A 14,973-nucleotide genomic window follows, 5' to 3' on the forward strand; every position below is an offset into this window, starting at 1 on the left:
ATGTGTGGTCATGGCCCCAGTGGGTGAGCAGAGGGCAGCTCTTGTCCCCAAGAAGGCAGGTGTTTGGAGACTCCAGGCCTCCTCCTGGGCCCGATGAGGGAAAAGAAATAAGTGCTGCCCTATCCACCTGTCACCCCCTTTCCACGACCTCCATAGAGAAAATTTGAGTATTGCTCCTGAGGGCATTGTGCAAGGACCACACAGATGGCCCCCTGTCCCCCAGCCTCCCTACCAGGAGGTGGAGAGAACAGAGAACAGAGCGAGTAACAAAAGGAATAAGGCGAATTAGCAAATGAATAAATAAAATTAATAATAAATGACTGAATAAATAAGACAGAGGAAAGATAAAAGGTCACGGGAGGATTCAGCCCCTTGCCCCCCACCTGGGGGGAACTGGGCTGGCATAGAAAAGGTGTCAAGTGTCCCTTAGCTTTGGGGCAATACCACTGAGGCAGGGAGCACAGTGAAGAGCAGCTTCTAGTTCACAAAGGCAGTGCTACCACACGGGAGCTGTGGAGGGCAGTTTACGGTGGGCACATATGTGTTCTCACCCGCAGGTGGTAGAGGAGACCCTAGACATTTGTACCCAGCTATGATGAAGGGACAGGAAGATAAGACACACTGGGCAAAACCTGCAGGGTCACTGACAAGGAAACAGCCATCTAGTTACTTGGCAGTGATGGTGGCAGCAAGAGTTTCTGCTTAGTAAAGGCAGGGCTGGGAGACCACGCCTGCACCTGGCAGGACGATGGTCTGGGGATACCCTTGTCAGAGGGCTTCGAGTCACTTCTACTTGGCAGTGGAGACACAGTACCTAGCGCAATGCCTTCCTTGAACACGGCAGGCAGTAGGTACCTATGACAAATGAGCGGATGATTAGGATTAGCAGGCTGCGGCTGCTTGAGTTGAGGACATGGAACGACTACTCGCTAGTATGGGGCAGTATTTTAGATCCCATCTGCCTTCCCAAGGCGCTTCTACCCTCAGGCCCACATTATTTCACGCCAATAGCTAAGGCCAGTGTAACCTAAGGTTTCACATGTTCGCAGAAATTTGGGGGCCTCTGGGGGTAACTGGCTCAGGCACTGACGGCCTGGACGGCTGGACTGTCCCTGGAGGCTTGGCCAGGAGCCCCGAGGGGGTCTGACGCTCACTTCCAGAGCCTTTGCGCCCAGGAGAGCCATCACCTGTGGCTCGCTGAGGCAGAGAAGGTTGAGAAGCAGAGAGTGGGCGTCCCCGAGGTCCTAGCCTTCGACCACCTCCTCCTGGGGGAGGGCCCAGCAGGGACACCTGGGAACGCCCTGTTCGGGATAGGCTGGCGTGGAGGGTTCGGGCAGGTGGAGCAGGCAGGCGAGAGGTGGACGCCCAGGGTCCCCGGGCCAGCAGAGGACCTGCTCGGACAGGCACCAGCGGGGAGGCTGGGGAACCTGCTGAGCGCCTAGCAGATCGAGCAAGGAGGACCGCTGGAGAGTCTGGGGAGAGGGGCAGAGCGCCTCGCTGGTGAGTCAGGGCTATGGCCACGTTGGAGGTCACAGCAGCGGCCTGCAGAGGCGCATGCACCAACGGTTCCCACAGCACTGGCTTTCCGCTGAGCCGAGCTCCTGTGCCAGGAGCCAGGCCCCGAATACCCCGAGCCATGTCTCTGTCGTGTTGTACCAAATGCTGCTCCATGACGCCGCCGCTGCTGCCTGGACTGGGCTCAGAGCGTTTCCGCTGCAATATCGAATTCTTTTTGCCTACAAGTTGTTCCAGGACCAAGAAGTTAGGAAAGGGAAGGAATCTGAGATGGAGGAGGTTGGAGATCAGAGTGTGGGGGAGTCTGAGAGATAGGGGATGGGGAGTCAGAAGTATAGAGTGCTTGGCAATGGGAACTGGAAGGTGGGATCAATCAGAAATGATGAAGTTAAGGACTGGTCCTCAGAAGGACTTGGGGAATGAAGGTCTAGGGAGACATATCCATGGCTGCTAAAAGGCCTGCTGAAGGCGTGGCCTGGAACTGGGTGGGTGGGGATGCAGTGCCTATTCGCTAGAGGGATGCTTCATGCCGTGGAAATGAGGTGAGGCCCGGCCCCGAACCCGAGTAGACAGGACTCACCGATGCGACGAAGCCGGTCCATGGCCACAGTCTCAAAAGCCCTTCGCATCATTGGGAACTCCTCGAGCACCGCGTTGAAGTGGTCCACGCTGAGTGAGTACAGGCGACAGTAGGTGTCAGCCCTTACACTGGCTGTTCGCCGGCCTCGAGTCAGTAAGCAGATCTCTGCGAAAGTTAGGAGGAGCCTCAGAGCCTCCCACCAGGCCAGCAGCCACCAACCCAGCGCTCGCTCTCAGATCCGTCCCTAGACTTGGGAGAAATTAATGATTACCTGCCGTGAGGTCCCTAACTGTCTCCAGACCTGCACATCTGACTTTTTCACTCTCTCCAAACTAAGCCGACAAGCAGGTCTGCCAGCCCCAGGTGCTCCCAATCACTCTACTCCACATTAACACCAAAACCATCTTATGGCTCTGTCCCAGAGGAGAAAAACGGGCTACACAGACAGAAAGTGCAACTGATGGGACACTTGCAGGCGGTGGGCAGCTAGGCGGCGGGCAGCTAGGCGGCCGGCAGGAGGTACGAGCCTCAAGACACTCTGGCCATCGGCTGGCACAGGCGGGGTTCCTAGACAGCGCCACAAAGCTTAAGTCTGTGGGTCAGTTCTGCGTCATCCCTAGCTTTCCCTCATTTTGTCAGTTAATAATCCCACAGGGCCGTCGGCCCCATGGCTCACAGCCTGTCCATGCACTGGACTCTCCTGAGAAAAAATAAAAATAAAATAATAAAAAATCAACTGCCAGATGTGGTGGCGCACGCCTTTAATCCCAGCATTTGGGAGGCAGAGACAGGCGGATCTCTGTGAGTTTGAGGCCAGCCTGGTCTACAAATCGAGTTCCAGGACAGCCAGAGTTACATAATAAAGAGACCTGTCTCAATCAATCAGTCAAACAACCAATAAAAATAAACTACGGAGCCTCAAGCCCCAGCTCAGAGGCTCACTGAGAAGGTTTGGGGAAGGGTTGTTCTATGATTCTGCAGCACCAACAGGTGGGGCCCTGATCCTAGGGAGCACCTGCATGCTGTCCAATGTTCATGACCCCCCACCTTCCCCGAGGCCTGCTGACCCCCAAAGTAGGATCCGTCAGTGAGGCGAGTGTCCCGGGCGCCCCGTGCCAGCACACTGAGCAGCCCATGCTGGATGAAGTACATCTTCCTGCCCACGGAGCCCTCACGCACCACCAGGTCCCCTGGCTGGAAGACCTCAAAACGGAGCTTGGTGAGCACTGCGGTGACGAAGCTGGGGTCAGCATGAGCAAACAGCGGCATGTGGGCCACCAGGCCCCGGCAGGTGAAGTTAATAATCTCCTGGACATAGGAGGGGCCTATCAGACAGGCGTGGCCCCCTACTGAAGATGCCCCCACCAAGCTCATCTGTCTCCAGAAACCCCATCCATCCTGTGAAGAGTGGATGAGGATGGTGCGGTGGGTATGGGGGCCTCCCTGAGGACCTGCCTTCAAAACCTCTCCACCATGGCATCCTACGACTCCTTTCATACAGCCTTCGCTCCCGTAAGACCTTCCACGAGAAAGCCACCTCCCTCAGAGAGTCTCCCACGGGGCTATCTGTAGACCTCGGTCCCCACCGGAACACATAAGCACTCTCTTGTGACCCAGGCAGCACCTCCGGAAGCCCAGATCCTTTAAGAGCCCTGCCCACAAGGTCCGTCCTGGCCCCACCTCCCGAAGCGGCTCGCTCAGCTCCCCCAGGATGCTCTCTTCATCCTGGCCCCACCTCCCGAAGCGGCTCGCTCAGCTCCCCCAGGATGCTCTCTTCATCGAACATCTTGCCCTGGTAGCGGTGCTCGTAGTACTCGTGGATGCGCTGCCGTGTGTCAGCCGGCAGCTTGTGGAAGGACATGTACTGCTCCACCTGCTTGTACTGAAGAGGCAATACCAGTTGCCAGTAAGAAGAAAATGCAGAGACACGGGGCCAAAATAATGGGGTGCCGGGGGTGTATAGACAGAAAGTCACAGACACAAGTTGGACCCAAAGGTGATAAACATGGTATACACAGAGCCACAACGAACATATGGATAATAGTAGATACAGGGAAGACAGACACAGCAGTTACAGAAAAACCCAAATGTGGACAGAGGGAAGGGTCCAAGGACAGAGGTGTTGGGACAGACACGGAAGTATTTCACGCACCCATGCCCCACCCCTTCCTGCGCTTATCCCTACTAACCTTTTCCTGGTACTGCCGCCGGGAAGAGTCCAGGGACTGGATGAGCGCAGTGGCGTGACCGATGAACATGGCATAGCACGTGGCCCCCACAATCATGCTGAGCATGGTGAGCCAGACGTCAGGCATGCCTACCGGCGCCTGCTGCCCATAGCCAATGCACAGCATGTGGCTCATGGCCTTGAACAGGGCATGAGAGTACTGGCGGCCCCACGAGTGGTTCTGGGGGACAGAGCATGTTGCAGACAGAACAGGGCATGGGCCCCTCAGAGTCATTCTCCACCGGCCCTTTCCCCCCTTTCCGCACCCTCTCCTTCAGCCCTTCCCCTCAGCAGTCACTCGTTCAGTGTGTGGAGCTCCCGGAGTAGAAGGGGCTTCCTTTGTGCGTGGGAACCTTTGTTTTGTCTAGGATTCCTTCTCTGCCTGTTCCCTCCAACATACAAGCACGTCCTCTCTCCAGGTTTCTTGCCCTTCTCCTCCCTCAGCACTAACCCCTCCTGTCATCTTTCTGGATCATCTCCCGCCTCCTGCCTCCCAAGGTTATCCCTGCTGTTCAGGCAGAAGAGACCCAAGAGTACCCAGAGCTGGGGCACTTCTCACCACCATGCGGTTCATGGAGACCCAGCAGTTGGAAGGGAAGTCCTGGAGCATAGGGACCAGGAACTGCAGACAGCCATCCCAGTGACACAGCAGCAACATCATCCCAATGAGGTTGAAGATTCGAACCACCGCACTGGCCAGGTCGTAGGTCATGTGGAAGATCTGAGGAGTCCAAGGAAGCACTGCTATGTTTAGGAGCCCCTCTTTGCTGGTCTTCCTCCAGTTCCAGCCCTGCAGATTCCCTCCGAACCTCGTTTTCCCTTTCCCAAGTCTCTCTGAATTAAAATATATATATAGTTATTAACCTGGCCTGGTGTCAAGTACTTGTAACACCAGCAACTAGAGAAACTGAGGCAGGAGGGTCAGAAGTTTAAGGTCAACTGAGGCAACTTTTTTTTCTTTCAATTTTTTTGTTTTTGTTTTGTTTTTCGAGGCATGGTTTCTCTGTATCTTTGGTTCCTGTCCTGGAACTTGCTCTGTAGACCAGGCTGGCCTTGAACTCACAGAGGTCCCTCTCTGCCTCCCAAGTGCTGGGATTAAAGGTGTACGCCCGACTTTCTGAAAATTTTTAAAAACATTGGGTGAGGTATAGTGGTGCACGTTTTTAATCCCAGCACTTGGGAAGCAGAGGCAGGTGAATCTCTGAGTTCAAGGCCAGCCTGGTCTTAATAGCGAGCTTCAGGACAGCCAGGGATACCTTGTCTCAAAAAACAAAAGAAAACAAAATGCTTACGTACATGGGTGTTTTGTCTACGTATATGTCTGTGTGTCATATGCATGCCTGGTGCCCTTGGAGGCCAGAGGGTGTTTGATTCCCTTGAACTAGAGTTACAGACAGTTGTGAGTCAGTATGTAAGAGTAGGAAATTGAACTTGGGTCCTCTGGAAGAGCAGCCAGTGCTCTTAACTGCTGAACCATCTCTTCAGCTTGCAGTCTGGGAACTTAGAAGACCCTATCTCAAAATAAGAAGTAAGGGCTGGAGAGATGGCTCAACTGTTAAGAGCACTGGCTGCTCTCCCAGAGGACACGGGTTTGATTCCCAGCATCCACATGGAGACTCACAATTCCAGTCTAATTCCACAGGCACCAGGCACATTTGTAGTACAGATACATGCATATAAATAACATAAATAACTCTAAAATAAATAAATAAAAAGTAAAAAGGGGACTGGGGATATGACCCAGTGGCAAAGCATTTGCCCAGCATATGTAAGGCCCTAGGTTCAAACCCCAGTGAGGTATGGAGGTTTGGAAGAGTTATTTATTTGTATAGGACCTTACAACAAAGGGTTGCTATTTTCATATTTATGTAGCAAGATTGAAACCAACTCTGTGTCTAGAATTAAACAGGGTTGAGGCTGAGATTCAGAGAGTTCTAGATTGCACAAGCTACCCAGGTGCAGCCTGGGAAAACAGGAAAGTGGCATTCACAGTGTAATCCTCAGGACAAGGATTAACACCAGCATCCCTCTTCCAATAGCACTAAGGATAATAGGTCATTTCTGGACCTGTACTCCAAGCACCTGGGAGCCGAGGCAGGACTGTCAAAAGACCAAGCCCAGCCTGTCTCAAAAAGCTGAAACCAAACTAAAACCCCAGCTAACTCCTAGGAATGCACTGTGTGAAGAAGCCTTTCTCTTTGCTTCACACGTACCCATACACACAGGCATACCAACCAACGGTGTCTGTATGACAGTTACCCTGTGCAAGAGGCAATGAGATGACACAGCACACACTGAGCCACATACTCTGTTGCCCGAAGAGGCACCACCTTTCCATACCCAATCGCCCACTCAAGAATCCACTCAAGTGTTTGCCCAGCTGTAGTCCTCCACTTCTCTGAATCCCCACCCTCACCTCAGACCTCACTCCCAATCCTCCTTCTGTCCTTGTGTCTCTCCTACCAACATCTTCCCCATCCCTAAAATCACCAGGACTCCACCCATAGCACCTTCCCAAGGAGTCTGATAATCCCCCACTTCCCCGCCCCACCTCCTCCCACTGGTGTATGTAGCGGATGAGGCGGGAGAGGCGGAGCAGCCGCAGCAGGCTAAGGATCTTGGTGAATCTGACGATGCGCAGGGCCCGTGCTGTTTTGTAGACCTCGGCATCTAGTCGTGGCTCCAGCTCCACCACAAGGAAGATGTAGTCCACAGGAATGGAGGAGATCAGGTCAACCAGGAACCAGGTGCGTAGGTAGCGTGTGCGGATGGCCCTCGGCGCCAGCAGGATCTCAGCACCTTCCTCCACCACGATGCCAGTGCGGAAATTGAGCACCAGATCCAGCAGGAAGAAAGTGTCAGACAGGACGTTGAAGACAATCCAGGGTGGGGAGTTCTCCTCCTTGAAGAAAGTGATGCCCACGGGCAGTACTATGAGGTTCCCCAGCAGCAGCAGCAGCATGATCAGGTCCCAGTAAAACCTAAGGTAAGTATGGGAGGGAAAGCAAGATCGAGTCATACACTGGGACGGAAAGCAAGATCAATCGCGTCATATCCTGTCAGCAACAAGACGTCTGATACAGCCAAGAGTGGTCAAGATACAAAATCACAAAATGGTCATTTAAATCCACTGAGAGTGGAAACTGGAGTCACCATTTGCAAAAAGAGTTAGCAATATTTAGTAGAGTTAGACATCTGTGCTCCCTGCACTCTTATGTATAAACACCCAATGGGAGCATGATCTCTAGGAAATATAACTCCTAACGTCCACAGTAGGACTAAGCTTGGGAACAACTCAAAGGCCCACTAGTAGAAAATGGGCCGGAGATAGCTCAGCAGTTAAGAACACTGGCTGCTCTTGCTGAGGACCCAAGTTTGCATCCAGCAGCTCATAACCATCTGTTAACTCCAGTTCCAGGGGATCTGATCCTCTCTTTGGCTCCAAGGGCACTAGATAAACAGAAGGTGCACAGATATACATGCAGACAAAACACACATATAGAAAACATAAAGTTAAAAAATAAATGTAGGTAAGTAAGGCATAATATATAGAGGTAAACACAGCCACAGCTTGGAATGCTGCACAGCGGCAGAAATACATCTCACATCTGAAAAGAGAGATTTAGCTTGATTTTGTGTGTGTGTGGTCTGTTCTCACATATGTAAGGACACCATCAGCATGTTAAAAGACAGCGTCAGATCCCCTGGAACTGGAGTTACACAGTTTTGAGCCACCATGTGGGGCTGGAAACCAAACCCAGATCCTCTATAAGGGCAGCAGGGACTTTAAAAAAAAAAAAAAACTTAAGTTTTTTATTGAAGATAGGTTTTTTTATGCAACATATTCTGACCATGGGTTCCCCTTCCTCAACTCCTCCCAAATCCTTCTTACTTCCCCAGCTACCCAAATCCATATCTTTTTCTCTCTCATAAAAAACAAACAAGCAACTAAACAAATCAGAAGAGGACAAACAAAGAAACAAGCAGGAAAAAAAAAGTGCCAAAGAAAAAGCACAAGAAATACACACACGTGAAATAATTCACACAACAAAATTCCTTAAGAACACAGAAACCATAAGATATAAGCAAAAGACCTGTAAGGTTAAGAAGAATGCCCAGGCAAAGCATTGTGAGACTGAAGTCCTCCAAAACACCACTGAATTCATTTTGCATTGGTTGTCTACTGCTGATAGGTGCCCTGCCCTTAAGGGTTGTAAACCCAGTGAGACACCACTGGGGGACAGGTTTCCTTTTCTAGGGGTCTTAAGTGGACACAGCTTCTAGGTTAGAGATGGGTGCTTGTGTCCACTACCCTATCAATACTGTACCCCACCCGGCTTAGACCTGTGCAGGCCCTATGCATGCTGCCAGTCTCTGTGAGTTCACTTAGGAGTAAGCCTGCAGGGTCCAGAAGGCCTTATTCCTTGGTGTCTTCCATCCCCACTGGCTCTTCCAATCTTTCTGCCTCCTCTTTTGCATAGTTCCCTGAATCCCAAGGGAAGGGATTTGATAGAGACATCCCATTTAGGACTGAGTATTTCAAAGGCTCTCACACACTGTCCAGCTGTGGTCTCTGTATCTGTTCCCATCTACCACAGGAGGAAGCTTTTCTGATGATGTGGTGGTTTGGGCAGGAATAACCCCCACAGGTCCATACATTTGAATGTTTTGTTAAGAGGGAGTAGAATGGCTTTAAAGGATTAGAAAGATTAGGAGGTGTGGCCTTCTTAGAGGAAGTAAGTCACTGGAGGTGGGCTTTGGGGTTCAAAAGCCCAGATCAGTCTCAGCTTCTCCTTCTGTATGTCCATCTGTGAACCAGGAGGCAGCTCTCAGCTACTGCTCCGGGACCACGCTCACGGCTGTCATGGCAATGGCCTAAGTCCCTGAAACTGTAAGCAAGCCCCCAATTAAATGTTTTCTTTTATAAAAGCTTCGTTGGCCATGGTGTTTCTTTGTGGCAATACAACAGTGACTAAGACAGTGAGTGCAGCTAGTGGTGTTAGGAGTCTACTCTATTACTAACCATGCTCATTCTACTCTATTACTAACCATGCTCATTCTACTCTATTACTAACCATGCTCATAGTCTACAGCTTCCGTGCTACTATGGCACTAGTGTATATCATACAGGTAGGTCACCACTGCAGATCAAGGTGTTTCTGGGTTGGTGTTCACCTCTCTCATCTGGTAACACTAGTCAGCATGGGTGAGCAGCCAGAACACTTAGCCACTGGCCATCTCTCCAGACCTTGAATCATTTTTGACATTGGGCAAGAGAAGCAAGAGACGTAGGGTATAAATTAGATAATTGCATGTAGACAAAGTCCCCAAACAGACAAAACTAAACTAGTACGCATTGGTTTGGGCGTCACAGAAGAGTGGCAAAACTGTTTTTGAAGCCTTTCTATTTTCCTTATTTTTAATTTTTTAAATTGTGTATGTGTGCATGATACAGGGTGATGTAGAGGCCAGGACAGCTTTGTGAATTCCATTCTCATATTTGAGGGTGGAATTCAGATAACCAGGTTTGTGCAGTAAGCACCTTCATTGTTCTACCTTACTGCCTTCCTATTTTATCTTTATTTTACGGTGAAATTATTTGTATTGTTTAATACTACTTTCCTTATTTACAAGTTAGACTCAAGAGACAAAAAGCAATGACCCAAATGATCAAGTGGGCAGATTACTAAAACCCCCCCCAAGGCTCCCAAAGAGAGGAAGAAAGGAAAAAGGAAAAAAAAAAACATAAAAAGAAAATAAAAGTTAATAAAAATTTAAAAGATTCTTCTTCCTTCCCCACAGAAGATGAGGAAAGGAAATATATTTTCCGTCTACAGTGGAGTGCCTGTGTGTGGGTGTGGGCGTGTGCATGCCATAGCACACGTATGAAGAAGTCAGTCTCCCTTCCACCATTTGGGTCCCTGGAACTGAACCTAGGGTGTCAGGGTGCAGTACCCCAAAATTAGAATACAGGAATTAAGATATAATTCAGAGGTAAATTGTGTCCCTAGTATAGTTGAGGATCTAGTTTTAATTCCCTAAGAAAAGCGAGAACAGTGGATTTGAGATAGGAATGTGAGATATTTACTGCAGATATGGATACGCTCTTAAGGCAATAGTTATGACATGAGCTTGCTTTACACTACTCAGAAATATGGGTATATCCCCTCTCTATAAGACCTCTGTAACCTGCCAGGCCTGCTTGCAGACCTGTGATCCCTAATACCAGGTAAAGTCTGTGGCTAGGGATCACAAGGTCAAGGTTTGTTTGGAATACAGAGAGAATTCAAGGCCAGCCTGGGCACTTAAGGAGACTCTGTCTCAAAATAAAAAGAAACCGGCAAGATGGCTCAGGAGACAAAGGCACATGTAGTCAAGTCTGACGGCCTGAGTCAACCCCTCAAACCCCAAAGGGAAAGGGAGAACTAATTCCCAGCAACTGTATGGCCACAACAGCATGGTGTGTGAGGATGCACGCGCGTGCGCACGCACAAACACACACACACTCACTCTAAATAAATAAACAGGTTTTTAGTTTAAAAGTGAACTGGGATGAAGGGTCATCATTCAAAAATAAATAAATAAACAAACTAACTGGCATCTACAATGGTCTAGGTTAAATACCATGTACTCCTAACCAAAACAACAACAGAAAACTTCGGCAGGGCTGGAGAGACGGCTCAGTCAGCAAGCACATCATCTACTGTGCAAACATGAAGAACTGAGTTGACCCTAGTACACACATGGAAGGGCAGTGCTGCATCTGTAACGCAGTGCTGGGGGGGGGCAGTGCTGCATCTGTAATGCAGTGCTGGGGGGCAGTGCTGCATCTGTAACCCTGTGCTAGGGGGCAGTGCTGCATCTGTAACCCTGTGCTGGGGGGGTGGGGCAGGTGGGTTCCTGAAGCTCACTGACTGATCAGACAACCTAACCTAAATCAATGAGTTCGAGTTTCTGCGGGGGGACACTCTCAAAGAGAAAAACAAAACAGTGATGAGCAATTGAGGGAGAAGCCCGTGTCCACGCGTCACCTACGCACAACACATGGACACAGGTTGTAGAGTTGGCTCAGTGGTTAAAGCCATCTGATGCTCTTGCAGAAGTCCAAAGTTTAGTTCCCAGCACCCACATGGGAGTTCACAACCACCTGTAATTCTTGTTCCAGATCCGTCCTCCTCTAAAGACACATACATAATATACAAATATATATGCAAGCAAAACGCATAAAATCTATTTTTTTTCAAAAAGTAAACATGCACGCAGCTGTACCCACCCACATAAATAAACACACTCAATACACACAATGGCTCCAATATTGTTGTAAAAATTCTAAAAACTAAGCACCCTATGGTGCTCTCACTGGACTGCTGAGTAGTCTCCAGAGACGATGGGCATGGCAGCACTGTGTAAACTGTAGCTATCTCATGGCTCATCCACTCTTATCCCCAGAGTTCTAAAAAGGGTGGCTGTCTCTCCCATCTCCAGTTCTGTCTATTTCTGGTCTAGGCTGTCCTGCCCTCCTCAGTCTTCCCCACCCCGTTCCTCTCTCCAACACAGCTAAAACATGGACTGCTCCTCTGTGGGTGGGGGAACTGTCATCCGTGGCCAGGGTGGGACTAGGCTATCCAGCACACATCTCAACTGTGCTTTTCAGGGATGCCCACCCCTCCTCCAAGGCACTTCAGCCGACTCCCTAGGAAATCCGCAGGCAGCTTGGCTGGAGCTGTGCACTTCTTCCCTCCTGGGCTGCCTGTGCATGCTGAGAGTCTGGCTGAGCTGCAGAGGAAGCTGTGTAGATGAGGCCAGGAGGGAAACAGGGGACACATTCATTCAGAGAAAGAAATCACTGGCGCACACATGATGGTTTCCGGTCTCACACACATCTCATGGCAGCACAAGTCCCAAAAGCAGTCCCTTCTGAAGACCGCGAAGCCAATCCTCTCCGCCGCCGAAAGCAGCTGGTGGGTCCCAAGCCCGGACCCACCCCGGAAGCCCCTCATACTTTCACTCAGCAACAAACCCTTCATCTCCCTCTTTTCAAAGCTGCTGAGGAGGCACTGCGAGGGGAGGCAAAGGTTTCCCTCGCCATGCCCTCAGAGCATCTTCACAACCTGACTCGCAGCAGTCACAAGCCCAGCGGGTGATGAGGCAGAGGACGCTGAGGGGAAACGCCGGAGGGGGACCTGGGGGAGGGGAGGAAATCTGCCGCGAACAGACGGCATGGGCGAGAGGAATAATAAAGCAAAGTGGACGAGCGATAAGAACTGGAGTAAAAATACAGGGAGTGGGTATCTGAGGCTGGAAGATACTGTCGGGGTCTCAGATTGTTCTTCCCAGGCTCCAGAGACACACCTCATTTCTTCATCTAAAAGCTGTCCTTCAACGTCCCCAAGGACAAGGCAGCTTTTCTCCCCTAGCGACCTTGATGTAGACGCACAGCCTGAAGGGGGGGACTGTGAAATGGCTACTCCCCCACCCTCTGTCCCTTTTCTACGGGAAACACCTGGGCGGTGGCCAAGCCCCTGCTTTCCTCCTCAAGCCTCCCGAGTACCAGCACCGCCCCGCCCATCCCGCCTTCAGCACCACGGACAGCAAACAGGGCCGAGGACCGGACTGACCCCGGTCACTCTTCAGGGTTCCCAGCTTCCCTTGTAGTTCAGGGCCCCTGATCTGCTCTGCTGAACTGGGCAAGCGCTTGGGGCGTGGGTAAAGCGTGGTAGAGAGCGGAGCTAGGCTTCTCCCTCAGGTCTCCCAGCTTTGGGGCAGGATATAATTTCCCACACCCCCAGAAAACAGTCGCAAGGTTTCTAAACTCCTACAGTGTCTGTGGTCCAGGTGGGTCACGGGGAAAACCGAAGTCTCTGGAGATTCTCTAATGTCTGCTGTCCCTCATGTCTCCCTAACCTGAGAAAACATAGAGGACCTTGGGGTAACCCGCCTAGGAATCCCAGGCTGGGTTGTGGGAGGTGGTTCTGCAGCTCCAACCGCCCTCCCCACTGAGCCCCCCGTACCGGAAGTCGCTGTAGGGGTGGATGATCCAGGCCCCGGCGGACTTCACCCTCTCCTGCTCGATTTCCACCGCCTTGTGGCTGCCGAAGACCCGGAGAGAGAACTTGTTGACGGTCGGCTGCAGTAGCGTCCCGAGCTGCCGCCTTTTCTGCTCGGGCGCAGACTCCGGGACCCCACCTGAGGCCGCGCGGGCCTGGGCGGGAGCCTCGGGAGGCGCCTCGCGTGCGGGGGTCGCCGCTTCGCCGGGCCCCGCCGCCGGCCGCGCCTCCTCCTCCATGACCTCCTTCACTCGCAGGGCCTCCCCAGTGGGTCTATGGCCATGGCGGGCGCGCTGGTCCCTGGGAGCCCAGCCTGGCACTCGAGCTTCCGACCGGCGTGCGCCCCGGGCGCAGGGGGCGTGTGCAGGCGACAGACGCGAGGGCGCTGCGCCCCCTGGTGAGGGCTGCGCCAGACCCGGCGGGGCGGGCTCCGGGCTCAACTGCAGCCCACACCCCCAGAGAGGGCGTGGCCAGGGGTGTGGTAGGGGGGCGGCTCGCTTCTGGAGGCGGGAAACTCGGGAGGGCAAATGCAATCAGTGAGTTTCCCGAGGGTCTGGGACAGAATGGAAATTTGAGATTCTTTTTCCCCATCCTTGTCCCGGGTCTTCTGTTCTGATCAAGTCTTTTCTCAGCACTCTCCTAGGTGTGTTCCTACTCCCGAGAGCCTCGAAACTACTTTCCGTAGTATGTTCTTCCTAATTCATTGAGCCAACCTTTGCCGAATGCCGCTCACTGAGTGAATGCAAAAATTAGCACAGAAATCTTAGCTACTAAGGTTCATCTGTATAAACATCAATAAACAGGAAAATACCATATTACATACATGCAATTAAGAGCTGAGTATCTCAGTTTCTTCCCTTTGTTTCCACGTCTTACCGCCACCGCCTTAGAAAAGCCCTCAGCATCTCCAACTAAATTATTTCAGAAAGCGTATGTTTTGTTTTTGACGTGAATTCTAGCTCAGGCTGCTCTTGAACTCCTGATCTTTCTGCCTCTTCCTTTCAAGAGCTGGGATTACAAGTGTGTGCCATTATACTTGGTTTTAGAGGTTTTTAATAATCTTCAAAATCTGTTGGGCATAATGGCACACGCCTTTAATCTTGCACTGGAAGGCGGAGGCAGGTAGATCTCCGAAATTTTGAGGCTGGCCTGGGCTATATAGCAAGTCTGAGTACAGCCAGAGCTACAGAGCTACACGGAGAGAATGCCTCCATGATAGATAGATAGATAGATAGATAGATAGATAGATAGATAGATAGATAGATAGATGTCTTAAACAAATTCTTCCAGACAACTTCATTGTTTTTTCAGTCTGCAAGTAAACTTTCTACAATCCACATGGAATGGTGCATCTTGCTTAAAGTCCTCTCAAGGCCCCCATTTTAGAAATACTTAAGTACCAGATGGTGGTGCCACACACCTTTAATCCCAGCAGAGGCAGGCGGGTCTCTGTGAGTTCAAGGCCAGCCTGGCCTATGGAGTTCAGGGACAGGCTCCAAAGCTACACAGAGAAACCCTGTCCTTTTTTTTTAAAGAAAAATATTTATTTATTTATTTATTTATTTATTTATTTATTATGTATACAACATTCTGCCTCCATGTAT

At 51.0% G+C, this 14,973-nt stretch overlaps 1 protein-coding gene across 2 annotated transcripts; it reads right to left on the reverse strand.

Moving 5' to 3' along the window:
- Window positions 1-90: 90 nt before the first annotated feature.
- On the reverse strand, window positions 91-13,723 carry Hcn3 (hyperpolarization activated cyclic nucleotide gated potassium channel 3). Of its 2 annotated transcripts, XM_050118679.1 has the most exons (8): window positions 13,334-13,723; window positions 6,874-7,303; window positions 4,882-5,043; window positions 4,285-4,503; window positions 3,831-3,977; window positions 3,163-3,403; window positions 2,096-2,260; window positions 91-1,736 (listed from the first exon to the last, which is right to left on the reverse strand). In XM_050118679.1, exons 1-8 carry the CDS (start codon window positions 13,606-13,608, stop codon window positions 1,036-1,038), a joined length of 2,340 nt encoding a protein of 779 aa, XP_049974636.1. In that variant the 5' UTR covers window positions 13,609-13,723; the 3' UTR covers window positions 91-1,035. The 2 variants fall into 2 exon arrangements, with proteins under 2 accessions (XP_049974636.1, XP_049974637.1); XM_050118680.1 differs by lacking the exons at window positions 91-1,736; window positions 3,163-3,403; window positions 3,831-3,977 and having other exon boundaries at window positions 2,120-2,260.
- Window positions 13,724-14,973: the final 1,250 nt, after the last annotated feature.

This window comes from Alexandromys fortis, unplaced genomic scaffold (genome assembly GCF_014885135.2).
Source record: "Alexandromys fortis isolate MF-2015 unplaced genomic scaffold, M_Fortis_MF-2015_v1.1 scaffold_152, whole genome shotgun sequence".
Classification (NCBI taxonomy): domain Eukaryota; kingdom Metazoa; phylum Chordata; class Mammalia; order Rodentia; family Cricetidae; genus Alexandromys; species Alexandromys fortis.